This window comes from Diabrotica undecimpunctata, chromosome 3 (assembly GCF_040954645.1).
Source record: "Diabrotica undecimpunctata isolate CICGRU chromosome 3, icDiaUnde3, whole genome shotgun sequence".
In the NCBI taxonomy this organism is placed as follows: Eukaryota; Metazoa; Arthropoda; class Insecta; order Coleoptera; family Chrysomelidae; genus Diabrotica; species Diabrotica undecimpunctata.
Window position 1 is genome coordinate 39,172,605 of NC_092805.1, and position 18,438 is coordinate 39,191,042.

At 32.8% G+C, this 18,438-nt stretch overlaps 1 protein-coding gene across 1 annotated transcript; it reads left to right on the forward strand.

Moving 5' to 3' along the window:
• Positions 1-698: 698 nt before the first annotated feature.
• Positions 699-17,872, forward strand: mEFTu1 (mitochondrial translation elongation factor Tu 1). The gene is made up of 6 exons (XM_072525766.1): positions 699-859; positions 950-1,240; positions 1,355-1,732; positions 6,080-6,394; positions 11,339-11,540; positions 15,251-17,872. The coding sequence occupies exons 1-6, from the start codon at positions 823-825 to the stop codon at positions 15,435-15,437; spliced, it is 1,410 nt and encodes a 469-aa protein (XP_072381867.1). The 5' UTR covers positions 699-822; the 3' UTR covers positions 15,438-17,872.
• The last annotated feature ends 566 nt before the right edge of the window (positions 17,873-18,438 follow it).

Consider the following 18,438-nt stretch of genomic DNA (forward strand, 5'->3'; position numbering starts at 1 on the left):
CATCAAAGAATATAGACGCTTATATTCTTTGCGTCTATATTCTTTGCTAACATGTTACATGAACGGATAGTGAGGGACTAGCCAGAATTGCAAGATACCAAGAAGTTTTAAAACAATTTTAACCAACAAGTATAAGTCCACCGGGAAGTTCTTTTAATCCTAGTGCTTGATCTTCTCCAACAGAAGAAGAATCATGTATTTGTTGAGTAATAGGAAAATACATAAGTGTATTGTTTGATTGCACTATATATTATATAATAATTAACTGCATGTATTTAAATGGGATATTTAATATAAATTCAAAGGAAACGCAATACCTAACACGTTTGAATTAAAAACAATCTTTCAAAACTGCAATAACCTTTAATAATCATGATACCAAAGAATATACTTAGATTATTTGATGATAGGTTTATAATATCATATTACTCAGTATTCATTTAACAGACACTTTTAAGGATATGTGCGATATGTTTGGTTGCATAAAACATGGAAATATTAAATATTTATAAAATATTTATTTGTTATTTTTGTTAAATTTCAATTTAATGAAGTAAAATATTTTATTTTTGAATATTTATTAATAATTTGTAAAACAAGGTTTTATAGTTCATTAATTGTTTATGAACATGTGATCGTTTTAGCCAATCCTGAGCTATGTCACAGAATGCATTGTCAAAAACGTGTTGGTCGAATCTAATCAAGAAAATTTCGAACTATCCTTCATCCTTCGCCATTATTCTGATTAAATAATAAACTCCATGCCGGGGTTTTAATGTAAAATATATTTATTAGTTAATAACTTCCACTTTCTATTCAAATATGACTTCAATTATTGTTGCTAGAACTTTAGCACCAGGTAATTTTATCTTTATGTTGTAAGGTTATCTTTATACTCTACTCTTTTTTTGTACTTGTAAGGTTATCTTTAGACTATATTCTTTTTTAGTGGTGCACCGTTCCCTTAAACAGCTTTTTTCCAAAGGAACTGCCACAAAGGTCAGGAACTACTCTAAAACGTTACAAGTGGCGACAGTTCAATACAACCAAAAACGATTATATGCAGAGAAAAAGGTGTTTGAAAGAACCAAACCACATTGTAATGTGGGTACTATAGGACATGTAGATCATGGTAAGACTACACTTACTGCAGCTATTACCAAAGTTTTAGCTGAACAAAAGTTAGCTCAAGCAAGAGGATATGCAGATATTGACAATGCTCCAGAGGAAAAAGCTAGAGGTATGTAATAGGTGTGTGCTACAGGCAATAAATCGATGAAACTTATTAATTTAATGTGGTATATTTTTAGAAGGATATGAATACTTGCATATAATAAAAATTTACATCTTTTAGGTATTACTATTAATGTTGCTCATATTGAGTATCAAACAGAAAACAGGCACTATGGCCACACAGACTGCCCTGGGCATGCTGATTACATCAAAAACATGATCACAGGTGCAGCACAAATGGATGGTGCTATAATGGTTGTAGCTGCTACTGATGGTGTCATGCCCCAAACCAGAGAACATCTATTATTAGCAAAACAAATTGGTGTCCATCACATTGTAGTCTTCATCAATAAAGTTGATGCAGCTGATAAGGAAATGGTTGAGCTTGTAGAAATGGAAATTAGAGAGCTGCTGACAGAAATGGGTTTTGATGGAGAGAATATTCCAATTATTGCTGGATCTGCCTTGTGTGCTTTAGAAGGAAAGAATCCTGAACTAGGTAAGTGTGGTATTCTGTTGTTGCTAATTATCTTACTGTCATCCTTGGTATTATTAAAAGAATGGGTTTAATATAATCAAATAAAATATGATTGCATTACTTCAATAATAAAACATGTTTTAACAGAGGAGGGACTTCTTCTTCTTCCTTTTTGTATGTAGGCTTTAAAGCCTGTTTCTTCTTCAATATTAGCCTCAGACTAATAAAGCCAACAGACTTTCCCCTGATATTCATCAGAGTATTTTCATCTCTGTTGTTTCTAGTAGTTGTCTAGTTTTAGAAGTGTCAGGTCTTGTCTCTGCGTGTATGTTAATATAGGTCTAATTGCTGCTTTATAGATTCTTGTTTTTGTGTCTTGTCTTAGATGTTTGTTCTTCCAGATTGTGTCATTAAGAGGTCTCACCACTTTACTTGCTTTTAAGCTTTGTTGTCATACTTCTTCAAGATCTCCATAACTAGTGATTAATATTTCAAGATATCTAAACCTTGCTTTATTACTTTCCCATCAATTTCGATTTTACATCATAATGGGTGTTTAGATGTTTTTATACATTTGGTTTTTTCTGTTGATATTATCATATTGTATTTCTTGGCATTGTATTCTGTAACCATGACCTTTACATACTGTTTGTATTATTTTTTCCATTATTATATTAAAGAGAAGTGAGCTTAACTAGTTACACACTGTGTTAGTTTTCCATTTATCTTTGCCTGTATTTGATTATAGAAGTAGGTGTTTTCATATGGAAGTAGTAGAGCAGGGATAATACATAATATTCTTATTTCTCTTCTGGTCTAAATTATAAAAACTCTCAAATTGTTCTAACTATCTACATGATTGTATACAGATACTTCTATAGTTTTTTGACATAATATTCTACTCCACTTTCAAAAGTAAATGATGATTCACTATAAATACAATGTACAAAATTTGAGAAAGAAATTCATATAGATTTTGTACCATAACATATTTATTCATAAAAAAAAATTAATGTTTTGTTTATATAACATGACACCTATTGCTGCTATAGTAAAAAATAGTACATATTTACTTTTTCGTAATTTAAATTCAAACTGCTTTCACAGCTAAAGTGGTGTAGAATGTCTGTGGATATTATATCTCTTTAAGGACTTTCGCAGGCCTTCACATTCCTTCAATTATCTTTCCAGCTGTTGTGGGTGCAAATTGGATATTATTGGGACTGTATAGTTATTTCGGTTGTCACTAAGAATTAAATAGATTTCATATGTGGCAGAAACATGACCTGATAAAGATAACAAAAAGAATACTAGAAACAGTAGAGATGAAATTGCTTATAAAACCGATGGTAAGGCTATATGATAGAACTAGAAGTACAAATATATGACACAGATGCAAAGTGGAATACATACATCAAGGACTGGGTAAGAAAGAGAAATATAGAAGAAAATGATCATATAAGCTGATTGACAACAAATAGAGTAGTAAAGATGGCAAGAGACAGTTTCCAACAGGAGGACAATCAGTGACAAGACTACAAAAATGATCCACTGGCAACTTACTGGAGGCACATTGAAAAACAAACAGATTTATGTCTACACAAAAAAAAAAGCAAAGAAGACATGTTATTTAGTTGAAAGGAAATAGTTCAACATATGAGTGCGTTGAATAGATTTTCAGTAGTGGGTGACCATCGAAGTGTGAAAGAAAAGGAGTAAAGAAGGAAAGAATCAAACTTATAATAAAGAAGAAGCTAATGAAGTTGTTACCCCTGGAAAACTCTTCTAAATATGCAAAGTATGTGTAGGACAGCCTTTAAAAATCTGGGGACTATAAACATTTTTTTTTGAAGAGGAAATCTTCATAAGACCCTCAGGGTAGACCACAGCACCCCAAGAAACCTGCGCATTGTGCTCTCCCCTGGTATGTGGAATTCAGTTTGCTCGCCTGATCCAGACACCTGTGAAGCCGAGGAAATCAATTGTAAGAACGCAACTACCTACCCACTACAACTCACTCATTTCCAGCTGCTGGCACCTGGTATACATTCTTAGCAAATGTTACTGTGGCTGATTCGCTGCTGAAGCTCTCTGTGCTCCGTGTCAGTAAGGCCGATAGTGAGAAGAATTAGTCCATCTTTTGACTTGTTTTGATTTGTTCCATAAAATAACGAATAAACGTATTAGTCTTCTGTCACTCTCTCATCTCCCATCTTGTCTCATTCTCTATCGTGTTTCCTTTTTTTATTATTTTTTTGTTACTTATCAGGTCTATTATCAGTAGTAATATCCCTAGGACATTGATAACAGACAAAATAATTTCATGACAATCGAAAGCTTGTTCCTTGGTAACAGCACGAAGCCGAAGGCTGAGTGCTGTTACCAAGCAACGAGCTTGAGAAATTTGTCATGAAATTATGAGGCATTCATCAATGTCCGAGGGATATTCGGCGGATAATTTTTCGAAAAAAAAAATCATAACGAAACATTTATTTATTAAGCATTTATTAGCATAAACATTTATTTATTTCGAAGCCGAAGGCTGAGTGCTGTTACCAAGCAACGAGCTTGAGAAATTTGTCATGAAATTATGAGGCATTCATCAATGTCCGAGGGATATTCGGCAGATAATTTTTCGAAAAAAAAAAATCATAACGAAACATTTATTTATTAAAAGTACAGTTAGTGAAAGTACAATTATTAAAATTTAAGTTAACATTAGATTCGTTGCTGTTCTCTACTATAGAAGATCTATTACTACGCATAATATTTATAATCTTGTTGTGGTGTTCTTGATCGAGATTCAAGTATGGTTTTATAGAATTCTGATTGCCATGACCACTAATTTTTAGCAATTGTTGTTCTTCTACACCACTTTTTGCTAATTCGCTAACAGCAGTTGATCTATTCGAGTGATTTGTTATCTTTTTCTCCTTTACATTCAAGCCAATTGCTTCAGCAGAAGATTTAGTTTATTTATGTATACTTTGAACATTCTCATTGCCTAAACGTGACATTTTGAAATTTATTTGGATGAAGTTGTCAAACTCGATCGTGTTCTCATAGGGATTGAAAATTGCACTGAATGCAATTATCAGTCTAATGTTGACATGAATGGGTGATGTTCCACATGACACAAAATGACGAAATTTGAATGGTTGTTAGAACAGTCGAAAAATTATCACGTTAAGGTTCTCTGTGTTTTGCATGGCGACATTCATTTTCTGGTGTTGTCGCTCCCAGCCTTGTTATTTATCGTGGAAAATGTTGCAATAGAATACACAACGCTCTGCGTCATCGCGCACTCCGCGTATTATACATAAATCGTTTTCAGTTTTCCTTATGCGATATGTGACCTAAATGAGCCGTGTCTGATCGGGAATTCGCCCCCTCGTTATTTCAGGGGGATCCCTGAATTTTGCGAATTTTGGATTTTGCATTTTTCTCTCCGGCTACAAGCAAATCTTTTTTTCTCTGGGATGTGTTGACTATATTCTCTATGTGCTATCTGTAGTGCTCTCTGTTAATATTTGGGGAAATATAGCATGCTATTATGCCTATCCTATCAATTTTTATTATTACATAACCATCTTTTCTTATCATTTTATTGACTTACACCTTTTTGTTTAGTATATTTATGGCTACGTCAATGTTATTATCATATATCCAAAATGTATTCGTTATTCCCTTTTGAAGTTCTGGGACAAACAAGAGATCTGCTTTGATTTCTAAGGCTTTTGCGTAAATTAAGTTGTGCTCTTCGCTCTTCTGGCATTGACTTGTAGTATTTTTAGTCTCTTTGTCCCTATGGAAGCCATTTTAAGTCTGTACCACTAGCGTATTAGATCACCTAGATGAGCCATGGTAACTATTGTCACTATTACAAGATTCTTCAGTGCATGCTGTCTGATGACAATTCATCCACCTTCTGGCTTATGCCCTAGGGTGTGCAAGCTTCGCTGAGCATTTCGTCACAAGTCTTCGAGAACTCCGCCATAAGAGGATCTTCAAAGACATCAACTTCTTCCACAGGTACCTGCGCGCTGGTTTGTATACTAGGGGGAGGAAACATAGACATGCATAGAGGAAATTACATCCTTTGTACTAAGGAAGTATCTGCAGTTTCAAACTGTCTGATATTTTTCTGTAACTTAAAATTTCTCAATTCCATTTTTTCTTCAGTTAATTGAAGATTTTAGTTTGACAGATTACACTATATAATTCTGTAAAAAAATTGATTCCAATTTTCTGAAAAATAACTGTTCTAGTTATTGATTGCCATTTTATTTTAATTGATATAAAATATGTGGATAATTAATGATTATTCTTGATTAATGATATTTTTATTTACTGTATAATTATTTCTAGGTTCTGAAGCAATCCTAAAACTATTGAAAGAAGTAGATGCCTACATTCCTACCCCAGTAAGAGATTTAGACAAACCATTCTTGTTACCTGTAGAACACACTTATTCCATACCTGGAAGAGGTACTGTGGTGACTGGAAGATTGGAAAGAGGCATTTTAAAGAAGGGGGCTGAATGTGAATTTGTAGGGTATAACAAAGTGCTGAAAAGTACAGTTACAGGTGTGGAAATGTTTCATCAGATTTTGGATGAGGCTCATGCTGGTGATCAACTTGGAGCTTTAGTGAGAGGATTGAAGAGAGATGACATTAAAAGAGGTAATCTTTTTGTATTAACCATTGAAGGTATCTTGTCAGTAACATGCTGTGGGTAAATATAATTTAGTGACAGTTTTATAGGATAAACTTCTACTGGGTTCTTTAGTGCATTTCCAAGTGTGGGAGGATACTTTTCAGAAATAGTTTCGAGAAACCAGAGTATGTACAATCTGTTCAGTCCAGTTGAAATAATTGTTAAATAATATTTTATTATTTTCACCTTAGATGGATTTAATCTAATGAAAATATTTTGCTGTCTGCCTATTTTTCATTTGTGACAACTGCATTTTCTTAGTAAATAAGGTTTATTTTATCTTTCATTTCTATATTAAGAATTATACCAACTCTATTCCTCAGCAAATGGCAAAATATAAATTGGGCATGAACTAATAGGGTTCAAATACTGTGAAAAGCACGCAAGAATCAGCTCGAGAGTCATAACAGACTTCCTTACTGGACATGCACCAGTCAAGATACACCTGCACACATGGCTAAATTCGTGACCCTCCAGTTATAAAAACTGGCCGGACCCTGGTCTTCCTGGCCTGAAAGGCATATGACCGTAAGCGACTCCACTGCCCCTACGAGTCCGACACCAAAATGATACCCGTAATACCTGTGTTGCGATTACGCACACCCATCCGTTAGTCCCCCCTCATGGCGGAAAGGTGACGCAGGCAGAGGAATTCCACCTCGCACGTAGACAGGTCGCCGCCGAGGATCTATTATCTACCACTCTTAAATCTCCAATCCATTGCTCAGTTCTCTGCTGTGCCACCATAGAACCCTCCAGCACATCTTCAATATTATCAGCTGCAATGGCCACTGTCTTATTCAAAGAGTGTATACTTAGGCCGTCCGCACATGAAGCTACTAAAAAGAAACCAGTTGGTAACTTAAGTTACCAATCAGTTGCTTATTAGTTACTTTCCATGTATTTTAATGAGTATCCGCACACAGCGCTACTAGTTAGTAACCGGTCTCTAATGCATCAGTGATCAGTCGACAGCAGACTGGACGTGCAAGTCGCTTGGGGACTAGTTTCTAGTTTGTTGTGATATTTTTAAAGTTTACACGCGAAATGGCGAAATTGGTAGAACAGTCGTTTAATATAAAATTAGTGCAAGAAGTGGAAAAACATCCCTGCTTATACAACTATATGTTAAATTAATATTCGCGAAAAAGATATTACCGAAAAGACTTGGAATGATATATTATATGGTATTCCTTCCCGTTTTCGTACATAATTATGTAGAACACAAACAGATTGTGTTATCTTAATAATTGTTTTGAGTGAGTGACATTTTTAACGCGATTATAACACTCAATAATATAATATAAAGGTTAAAATTTAAACACCCTATAACAAAACTACTCGTACAAGCAAGAAGTGGCTCGTTTCTATTAATTTTCAGTAGCGTAGTGTGCGAGTCACAGTTAGTAAACAGTTGGTAATTCTAGTTACCAACTAGTTTAGTTTTTTTTAGTAGCTTCATGTGCGGACGGCCTTAGCCTTATGTTTTATGTTTGGAAGATCGTTCATATAAATCAAAAATAAAATAGGGCCCAGTATTGAACCCTGGGGTACTCAAATATTTAACACATTCTCTGCCGACAACACGCCACCCACCCTCACAATCTGCACCCTGTCTTTCAGATATGGTTTTATCAGCTCAATACTCTCGAAAAAAACGTTATATTTTTCTAATTTCTGCACAGGGATTTCTTGGTTGACCGAGTCAAAACCCAAGTCACACAAAAGGACTGAGTTAAATTCAAGCTTATGAAATGACTCTGTACAATATAAGGTTTAAAATACCTACCTAAAACTATATTTTAGTGTCATATACTTTTCCACAATTTTCGAAATAATTGGCAGCTGTGAGACTGGTCGATAATTTTCTGGCTGCTTTGAGTACCCTTTTTTGAAGATTGGACAAATTATTGCTTTTTTAAGGACAGATGAAAAAACCCGTTCTTTGTTTAGCATAAGTGGAATTATTGTCATATCTTTTATTGTTTTGATCAACTTTACATTCAGTCCAAGTTTGTCACTGCTGTTTTTATTTTATAAATTATTGATAACAGCCTGTACTGTATTAAAAGTGACTGGGAAAGAAAATGAATTTAATATATTTATTTGGGTTGTATCTATTTGATTCAGTTTTAAAACCGAGATATCTTTGATCAGGTTGAATGCTATCTGTGAAAAGTTATCATTAAAGATATTTGGACTGATATTAGGAGGTTTGCTAGTATTTTTCTTAATACCACAATGTTCATTTATGATTTTCCACATAGACTTTATTGGATTACTAGAATTCCTGATGATTTTGTTATTTGCCATGATTTTTGCATTCTGTATTTGCCAGTTTGTATTGCATTTTAAAGTCTTTATATGTCCTCTCAATGTCTGGTGACTGATACTGTTTTTTAAGTTGTTTTATAAAGTGCAGTTGATCACGCATATCTTTTAAGTTATTATTAAACCCATTATTGTATTCTTCTCTGGGAAAGATTCCAAATAAGCTTCTTCCAGAATATTCATAAATCTGTTAAACTTCTCATTCACATCCAATTCTCTCACATTCACATAGTGCCAACTTATTTAAAATATTCTATTATAAAACGGAAATAGATTTCTCTGTGAATTGGCCTAAAAGAATTTTTTTTTCCTGATACTTAACAACTTGATGCAATGAAAATCCAACCTTTTGTCCTTTGTGGTCTGAGAAATCCAGTTCACATACTCCTGCCATCTCACACTGTATCTCAGAATCCAGGCAAATGTTATTAAGACAGTTTTCTCCTCGAGTCGGCTGAAAAATTGCTTGATTTAAATTGTAACTTCCCATTACATGTACATTGTACTTATAAAATTTGACATTGAAATCACCTGCCAAGACAATCAGTCTCCCCATACCAACACTTTCCAGAAGTCCACCTAAAGATATTACGAAGGTGTCAAAAGTGCTAGATGGGCTTCAATATCAACATATTATAATACTTACATTTATCTTTTTTAAAACAACCATACAGTATTCAATACACTTTTCTTAAGTTAAAATTCACATTACAATTAAACACATTAAAATTCAAATTCTCACATGTTCCTCCTCCAACTGAATTAAATCTGGTTGAAAAGGCTGTCAGTTTAAATTCCTGTAAGTGGATTGCTTGTCTGCATTTTTCTTGTCTGTATTAAAAGCCTCCAGTTCATCAACTTTATTCCGTAATTATTGCACATTTGCATGTAGAATCCCTAACTTGACATTATTGTTTCATGGATAGTATGCGGGATTTTAAGGTTACCTTCCCCTGATTCAGAAAATAGTTAACAGGACATATTTCTCAACATAAATAATGAAATGATTTGAATGAGTGCAATGTTTGTTTCTTCTAGTTTTTATTGTCTCGCACTTGCAGTAAGCATCCAAAACACAGGACTTCAGAAAGTTTTCATCTATCATTTTTGTTACTAACATCTTCCATTTGTTAATATTGTTGTCATGTGTCAGTGGCGTGTCTGAAATATGTTTGTGTTTTGTGTGACTGAGTCGGATTTTCGATCTTCATGGCAATGGGGTTTTCCGCTTGCTGCGCTATAATTAAAGCAGCTCTAGTCGTGTAAGTATCTTGCGGCACAGCTGGCGCATTCAGCTCGTCATTTTCCGCTACAAACGTAGATATAGCTCTATCCTCGTCACCTCATTTGTTGCAAACTTTATGTTGTTGATTTTGATGACTGTTGGAGGGAATGCGGGAACTGCGTTTTGTTTACTAACCTCAGTTTTCTGTTTTTTGGTTGTATTTTTCAACTTCTGCTCCAATTCAAACACCTTTTCACGAAGAAGGTCAATAATTTCATTCAGGCTCATCACCAAGGTACTTAGCAGTCCATTATTTGGGATGTAGAGCTTTAATTTATCCGAGATTGATAAGCCGGCGTTGTTTTTTCAATCGGCACATACAATTTCTTTTATTTCCTGAACCATAAAGCTCATGGTCATCACGATGCACTGCATGTGAAAATATTTCTTGCACTACACACATCAAATTTTTCCTTTTCTATCACAAATTTTACAGAAAACTGAAACTTTTTCAGATGTCGTCAAGTCAATCTCACTTTCCGTCATCTTAAATACAGTATACTCCCTCTATAACGAACACGGTTATAACGAGGTTTCGCTTATAACGAGATACATTAGATGTCCCGTGAAATTTCTATTGAACTATAACCATCTATAGCGAGGCAAATTTGGTTATAACGAGAGAAAATAAGATCCAAAAACGTGTTTTTTACGTTTTTAGTCCGGTCGTAGCTATAAATAAATACCATTTCAAACAGCCCCTCAATAAACTTAACTGCAGCCCGCAATAAACTTCTTTACAATGAATAAATACAACTGTTTCACATCTTAAGAAAATATATGATAGAATGATACTGGACCATTTAAAGCACTTAAAAATAACAGAGTTCTTAAAATTGCAGAAGCAATAGTTTATGTTATCCTTGAAAATACAATTTATACATTATGTAGTTGGAAAAAAATATAAGTACAGCTTTTTTGTTTTAACGTATATCATTGATAATAAAAGTAAACAACTCTTTTATGTTTTAATATATTTCATTGACAATAAAATTAAATAACTTTTTTTCAAAAACGCCATTCAAACAATATTTATTAGCATCTTATATTGCTCCGAATAGCTTCACTATAGGAAGTTAATGGTTTAGAAAACTACAGATTCATATATGTATGCACAGTATTATGATTGTCTGATATAACGAGATCGGCTTATAACGAGGTAATTAGTCTGTCATTTCAGTTCTCGTTATAGAGGGAGTCTACTGTAATATGTTTCATATAAGTCATATTAAAATGTTACTTATTTAAGGTTTTAAGACCTTATTTAATAAATAAATCTTATTTGTTGTTTAAGGTATGATTATGGCTAAACCTGGAACAGTAAAGGGCTATGACAATGTTGAAACTCAAGTATATGTTTTAAGTAAAGAAGAAGGAGGTCGCTCAAAACCGTTCACATCTTTCATTCAGTTACAGATGTTCTGCAGGACCTGGGATTGTCCTGTACAAGTAGTTGTACCAGACAAGGAAATGGTCATGCCAGGTGAAGATTCCAAGTAAGTTAAATAATTTGGAGTATTCTACAACAGATCAGATAAAGTTTTTATTCAAAAAATGGTTCAACAAAAATTTAAGGAATTTGTATAAAAGGAAATACAGTCATACCAAATATTTCTATAAGTTATAATTTCATTTGATCACAAGCTATCGGAAAGGTACCTAAATATTTAGTTTTTTGTTGGTGGAGTTTTTGTTGATTACATTTTTTTGGATATTTAGGACCTTTCTATATAATTTTGCTATAGTTGTTACAGCTATTCATCTTTAGTTTTCATATCTACTTCGATCACACTTTTGCTAAATATTAACTGATGATTATGATGAAAGTACTGTCTTAATAATAACAGACATAATTATTAACAACCGTAGAGATCCTGGAAGGTTACTGACCTTATTGTAATAAAATTTTTATGTATACAAAGAACAACAAAATAATCGGTTTAATGAAGAATGCAAACGGGTAATCAAGAAGAAAAATGAGGTGTATTTTAGAATGATCAACAGGGGAACTAAAACCAATGTTGAAGAATATGAATTAAAAAGGAGAGAGAAGAAACAAAAACATAAGGAACAAATCAAGAAAAAGTTTGAAAAAATTGAAAGATTAAACAGAGAACAGGAACACAGAAAATTTTACAAACAAGTTAATATCAAAAGAAAAGCTTTCTAGACACAAGCAAACCAGAGTAAAGTTCAGAAGGGAGACCTGTAGTAAATGAGGAAGTACTGTAAATGAGGCAAGAGAATGTTAATATGTTACTTAATGGGGAATATAGAGACCCTATAGAGCTCGAGCACGAGGAGATGGAACTACCAACCATCGAAGAAGTAAATAAAGCAATTTAGATTTTAGCTACAAACAAATCACCGGGATCAGATAAAAAGCTACTAGGTATTGTAAGAACGCACTCCACCTGAAGAATGGAATACAGAAATTATAATCCCATACATAAGTAATGAAACATGCTTGACTGTTTGAACTTTAGAGGTATTTACCTTCTTTAAGGAGGGATTTACATAAAATTGACTATAAAACGGAGCAAGGTTTTGAAAAACTTGAATTTCGTTTCATTTTATGGGGTGTATCTGGTGTAGAAAAATCTATCTGCTGCTTCTACTCCAATAAATGGGAATCAGCGGGTTCTCACACCTGTACCATAACCAAATTTTTTAATGTGTTTTTTGTGGAGTCCAGTGCACAGTCCTTTTTGTGTTTTTTCCTTAATAAAGAGGAAAAAATAAAATAGAACCATCTTTTTCTGTAATTTTATTACCAAATGATCTCTCCTAGTAGTGATACTTAAATATTTGACCATAGCTCTGAAGATGGCTTTGTAAGTCGAAAGCGCTAGGAATTAAAATTGTTTACACACTTCAAAAATACTTTCCTTTTTCCATCTTTTGAGTTGTCATAAGTTTGTACAAAAACAAGATCAGTCCTCTTATTTTTTTTAAATGTTAATGGTACACTTATCGATGAATTTAAGGAGCTCTACTGGTAGTTGACCAGATCCTTTGTCTTGTCCCTATCTTTTTGCTTGATCACATGCATAACTTCCTTGCGCATCATCGGTGGTCGACGCATCTTGTAAAAAGTCCGTCATGTATTCTGACCAGCGGATTAACTGTTGACGCTTGAAATTAGTAAACCATTCCTGTCTTATACTCAACTTCTACTTCAAGGAGTTCTACTGGTAGCTTCGTTTGGCTTGCTCTCCTTCGTTTTCTTAATCGCATGTACTACATTCTCGCCCAAAATCGGTGGGCACGTTTCTACAAAAAAAAACCATTCCTGTCTTAAATATTGCAGTTGTTTGCCTATAAGCTCTTAATACAGTCATCTCTTTGCCCTGTTTTTAAAGGGTAAAGCTGTCGTACTTCCGTTCGTATTCTTCAGTCTCGTTACATTTCTTGCGAATTCAGTCTTCCTCGGCACACTTTATATGCCTTTTGAACTTATATTTTATTTCCTTGTATTTAATTGAATCTAGCTTATTTAATCTTCTTTCGCCAATTAAGTTTAACATTTTGTCTTTTCCAGTTCTATATTGCTTGTCGCTCTGCCAATAAATTTTCTTGTCCTACTTTCACTATGGTATTTTTAATGTTGTCCCATGCTTCGTCTATTTTGGACTTATCTTGACAGCTTGGCAGGAGCTGAACGCTTCTTATTTATTTTCTGCTGAACTTGTCGAATTTTAAAATTTTTTAGTTTTCTCGTATCTATATCGTCAGAGTTAGCATCAGTTCTTGGGTAGGTTTTTACAGACTTACCGGAGTTCTTATATTTGTGACTAATTAGAATAAAATCTATTTGGTTTCGGACCACGCTATCCTTATCTTCTGGATACTTCCACATCCACAGTCTATGTTTTGGTAGTTTGAAAAAGGTATTTGTGATAGTGTTAATATATCACAGATAACAATAAACATTGTTGTCAATAATCTTATAATTAAACAGATTACAGCTCTGAAATAAAAAACTCGTAAGAAAAAAAAAGTAATTAAATAATTTCTTAGTGTTTCAAAAATTCATCAATGAAAATAAATAAAATATGAGCTATAATCTCGTTAAAAAATGTAAAGCTTTTCGTTTCTACCTAAATATGGTACATAAAAGAATGGCACATAATATTCTTTTCATCGCTGAAAAATACATTACTTTTAATAATGAAACTAAATATGAATTAATCAAAAAAACTTCAACAAAAAAATGGCCAAAATAAAATAAAATATTTACACACTCACTTTAACAGGTCGATGACATTCGAAGAGAACATCTAATACAACCAAAACAGGTGGGTTTCGGTAGCATTTAAAAGGGCCTAAGGTTACTGCCCTCAAACATTCCTTCATATTTCGTCGGCAAATAACCAGATGTAGGCGATAAAAGAAAAAAAAGTATTTTTCCTTCTTCAGCAAAAATATTGATAAAGGCGGTCGGCCTCAAGATTGACAAAAAGAGATGGTCTGTGAAACCCTATAATATTTCGAATTTATTAACGATTGATTGACATATAATAATTATTTAGCTTACCGCATTTTATGAAGGTTTCACCACAACTTCAAACAAAAGAGATATTTGTGTCAAAATGTATATTTCTCGGAGATTAAAAACGGACTGAACCAAGAAAAGTTGTATTATTTATTTTTACAAATTAGCCATTGGGGAGGGGAAGTGTAGTTATTCAAAATATTTGTTCCCTTGAGGAAATAATAACGCCTTAAAGAAATTATGCCAAAGTCGATAAAATTTTGAGGATGATTATGTAAAATCGCTCTCAAGTGAATTAAATTAAGAAAGAACTGTGCAAGTGTTCATTGGAAATTGAATACCCCAAACATAATTTATTACTGAAAAAAGGGTACTTTTAAGTACATATACTTGACTTATTCGAAGCGATAAAAATAATAATTTCTAGACAGAGCTAACCGAAAATACAGTCTCGCCAAAAGTTTAAAATTTAAGAAATTCAATAGAAATTCACCTTCACCAACTTTGAAGTTGAAATCGCCCAAGACAAGGTTAATTTCTTGGCATTTTGTAGTTCTCATCGCGGTATCTAGTTCCCTATAAATATTCTCAAAAACATTCTACAGGGTTACTATTTCTAAATTTCTAGGCAAAATTTACAACAAATAATCGCCAAATATTGAGCAACTTCGTTTGTTTTGTAAGACCTTAATTATTGTATTTTTGTTACAGGTTAATTTTGAAAATGATGCGACCCATGGTACTTGAGCAAGGTCAGAGATTTACGCTAAGAGATGGTTCACAAACCTTAGGAACTGGTGTAGTAACGAAAACGTTACCCCGTCTCACAGAAGATGAACGTAATTCGTTAACAGAAGGCAAGAAAGCCAGAGAAAAGAAAATAAGTGCAACCAAGTAGATTGTAAATTTTTGTATATTTTGTTAATTGTTTACTATGCCGAAGAAAACAGAAAATACTGATGTTTCTGTGTGAGAATGTTAGAAGGTTTGTTTTAATAGAGAAACTAATAGGTATCATTTTTTATTTCTATGTATTTTAATTTTAGTGTCTCGTTATTAACAGCTGACTGTATATTTTATATATGTTTTGAAGTTTCTTATGAGTTTGTTTTTGAATTGATTAGTTTGCAATAAAATCATGTGCAGATATTACTGGACAATAATTTTATGCTATGCTTTAGTAACCATTCGTTTTCTCTGTGTATTAAAAACTGGGACAAAGAGTATGTATAAAAAATAATAAATACAAAAACGGGATGTGGTACTGCTGCAATGACCGAGGAGGGGAAGCAATGCTTTCTTATTGTGTACGCCCGGAGCGAGTGTTTATCATCATCATCCAGCCTTCATTTATCACGTCCACTGCTGGACATAGGCCTCCCTTAAACTCCTCCATTCTTTATGATTTTGTGCTATTTGTTGCCAATTTTTGGTGATACGCCTGATGTTGTCAGCCTAACGTGTAGGTGGTCTTCCTCTACTACGTTTGTGTGTTCTTGGCCTCCAATTTGTAATTTTGCTCTTCCATCGTGAGTGGTGTATTCTCGCTACGATAAAAAAAGCTATGCTTCCAAAAACAGTTATACTCCATTCGCTTAGCTCGGGCATATTTTGACAGATTCATTGTCGGAAACCTACAACACAACAATTCCTACTTCTCAGTATTAATAGCTCAAGTATACTACTTACTATTGCAGACTTCTTTCTTTGAAAAAAAGAAGAATTATTCTAAATACTGGAAGTGTATACTAAACCCATAACATTTTGGGTAGTATATATTTAAAATATATATTTTAGTTGTTATAATTTAACATACTTAACTATTTATTATATAATGGTGCAAACAAATAAATATTGATTGTCGGTAATTTGTAAAGTTCTATTTTATATACTATTTAGTTTGTTTACTATTATTATTGGCTATAAGTACGCGTGCTTGGTTGTATAGTAATTTCCAGTTACTTCGAGTCTGTCAAAAAGTAACTAACTTTGCAAAACAAATAATTACTAAATTCACTAGACAGTTCGGACTGGAGATAGTGGACCGAGTATACCTTAGTGGCGTGGCTTATATTATTTTTATAACTATATAAAAAAAATATCTAAATTTAAAAAATCAAGCTAGGTCAAGCATAGAAACTTGCCATGGATTGCTGGAAAGGAAAATGAAAAGATGAATTAAAAAAGCAAATGTTTATTTTATGTAAAAAAATTTAGTGATGTAATAATAGATTACATAAAAAAATCGTATATATTTTTAAAATTTAAGAGAATACGTATGAAAAAAATATAGATCTTATAACTTGCAAATTTTACTTAAGGTCTATTGGACACAATGAAATTTCGACTGGGCACACAAATAGCCACTGAGCCCATAGAATAAACTAACCAACCTCAATAAAAGCTACAAATGAATGTACTTATTAAAGAATGTAGGGCATGATAAAACTATCTATTAATCTCAACTAAAAAATCAATATCCAGACTCCTCTACTATTTAGTTGGCAACAATATTAATGGATATACATAATTGGTAGTAAGTGAAAATCAAACCTAAATACAAGCAAGGGTGGATTTATTCTTTGAACAAAAGAAATTTAATATTTAGTGTGAACTAGACAAAATTTTAAACGCTGAAAACTGATTATTTGGCATAAATTAATTTGATTGTACAGTCAGATTTCGTTTTATGGCGAGCCATCATTTAAAAAAATGTTTCATAACTATATACACGATCTCTGTACAGTCTCTATAAAAAATGATGTGTGCAAATTATTTTCAGCGATAAAAAATACTTAGAAAAGTTGGAGAATGGTGCAATTGAAAAAGTAAAGATACAGATTCGGCTGGAACTTCGTCCGAACTTATATACAATTTTTCAACGATTTTCGAAGTGGAAATCGAAACGTCAAAATAAACGTATTTTAAATTGAAATTGCGGTTAATTCCCAATAAAAATAGTAAATAATATTAAAATGCCACAAGAAAATAGCTTCAAAGGAAATATCTGTCGACAATGAAGGTCACTTTACTGCAAAGAGACTCCTGTGATCCAAGAAATCAGGTTAACATTCATAAGCATATCTAGATTGTTGATAATTTGCCCAGTGGGACAAAAAAAATAATTTTTTGCAAATCTTACAAAAGTGCTACAATGTATTATCATGAAAACAGCATAAATTCCATGTCTTTATCAACTATGTGTTTCGACTTGGTAATACTTTAGAAACAAATTGAAAATTCAAAGATATTCAAAAACAAACATAATAAAATGTATTTAAAATCATATTATTAGGGTTACTTTTTCATTGAATAAAGTATAAATAAAATACGCTTTTTTTTTATTTCCGTTATCTCATCTATTTATAATCGAATTATAAGTTATACAGCCGAGACAGTAAAGTATATTTGGTGAACTTACACAGGTTTCGGATTAAGTAAATAAGCAACGATTCAACTGACTAACAAAAAACAATATTTGGGTTGATGTATTGTGTGCGTGGCGACATTGGTTAACTTAAAAATCCCAGAAAATAAACAAATTTATATTTCGCTTTGGTGAATTTCTGACAATGTGATTGAGGTTATGTTATATTTTAAACTGTAAGCTTAAGTGTATGTTAAAGCAATGGCTAGTCGTAAAGCTATTTTAGATAACGCTAAAGATTTTATAATTGTTGAGAAAGACCATTGGAAAGAAAACGTGGCAAAATTTAACCCTTTGTTTCCTGAAAATTTTTAAAATCAAAAATTGAGGTAAAAATTAAATTATCTTACTCTATTGGGTTCCTAAAAGACAAAAAAGTGAAAAATAATATTTTTTTATGTATTTTTTTTTTTTTTGATAGGCTATGCTTTCGACATGATACCACTAGGAAACTAAAGATTTTTCTTAAGCA

Excerpts from the sequence above, each read along its gene's own strand:
- mEFTu1 (XM_072525766.1), top strand. The coding sequence starts at position 823 with ATGACTTCAATTATTGTTGCTAGAACTTTAGCACCAG. Across the intron at positions 860-949 it reads TGCTAGAACTTTAGCACCAG|TGGTGCACCGTTCCCTTAAA; the intron begins GTAATTTTATCT and ends ATTCTTTTTTAG. Across the intron at positions 6,395-11,338 it reads GAGAGATGACATTAAAAGAG|GTATGATTATGGCTAAACCT; the intron begins GTAATCTTTTTG and ends TTGTTGTTTAAG.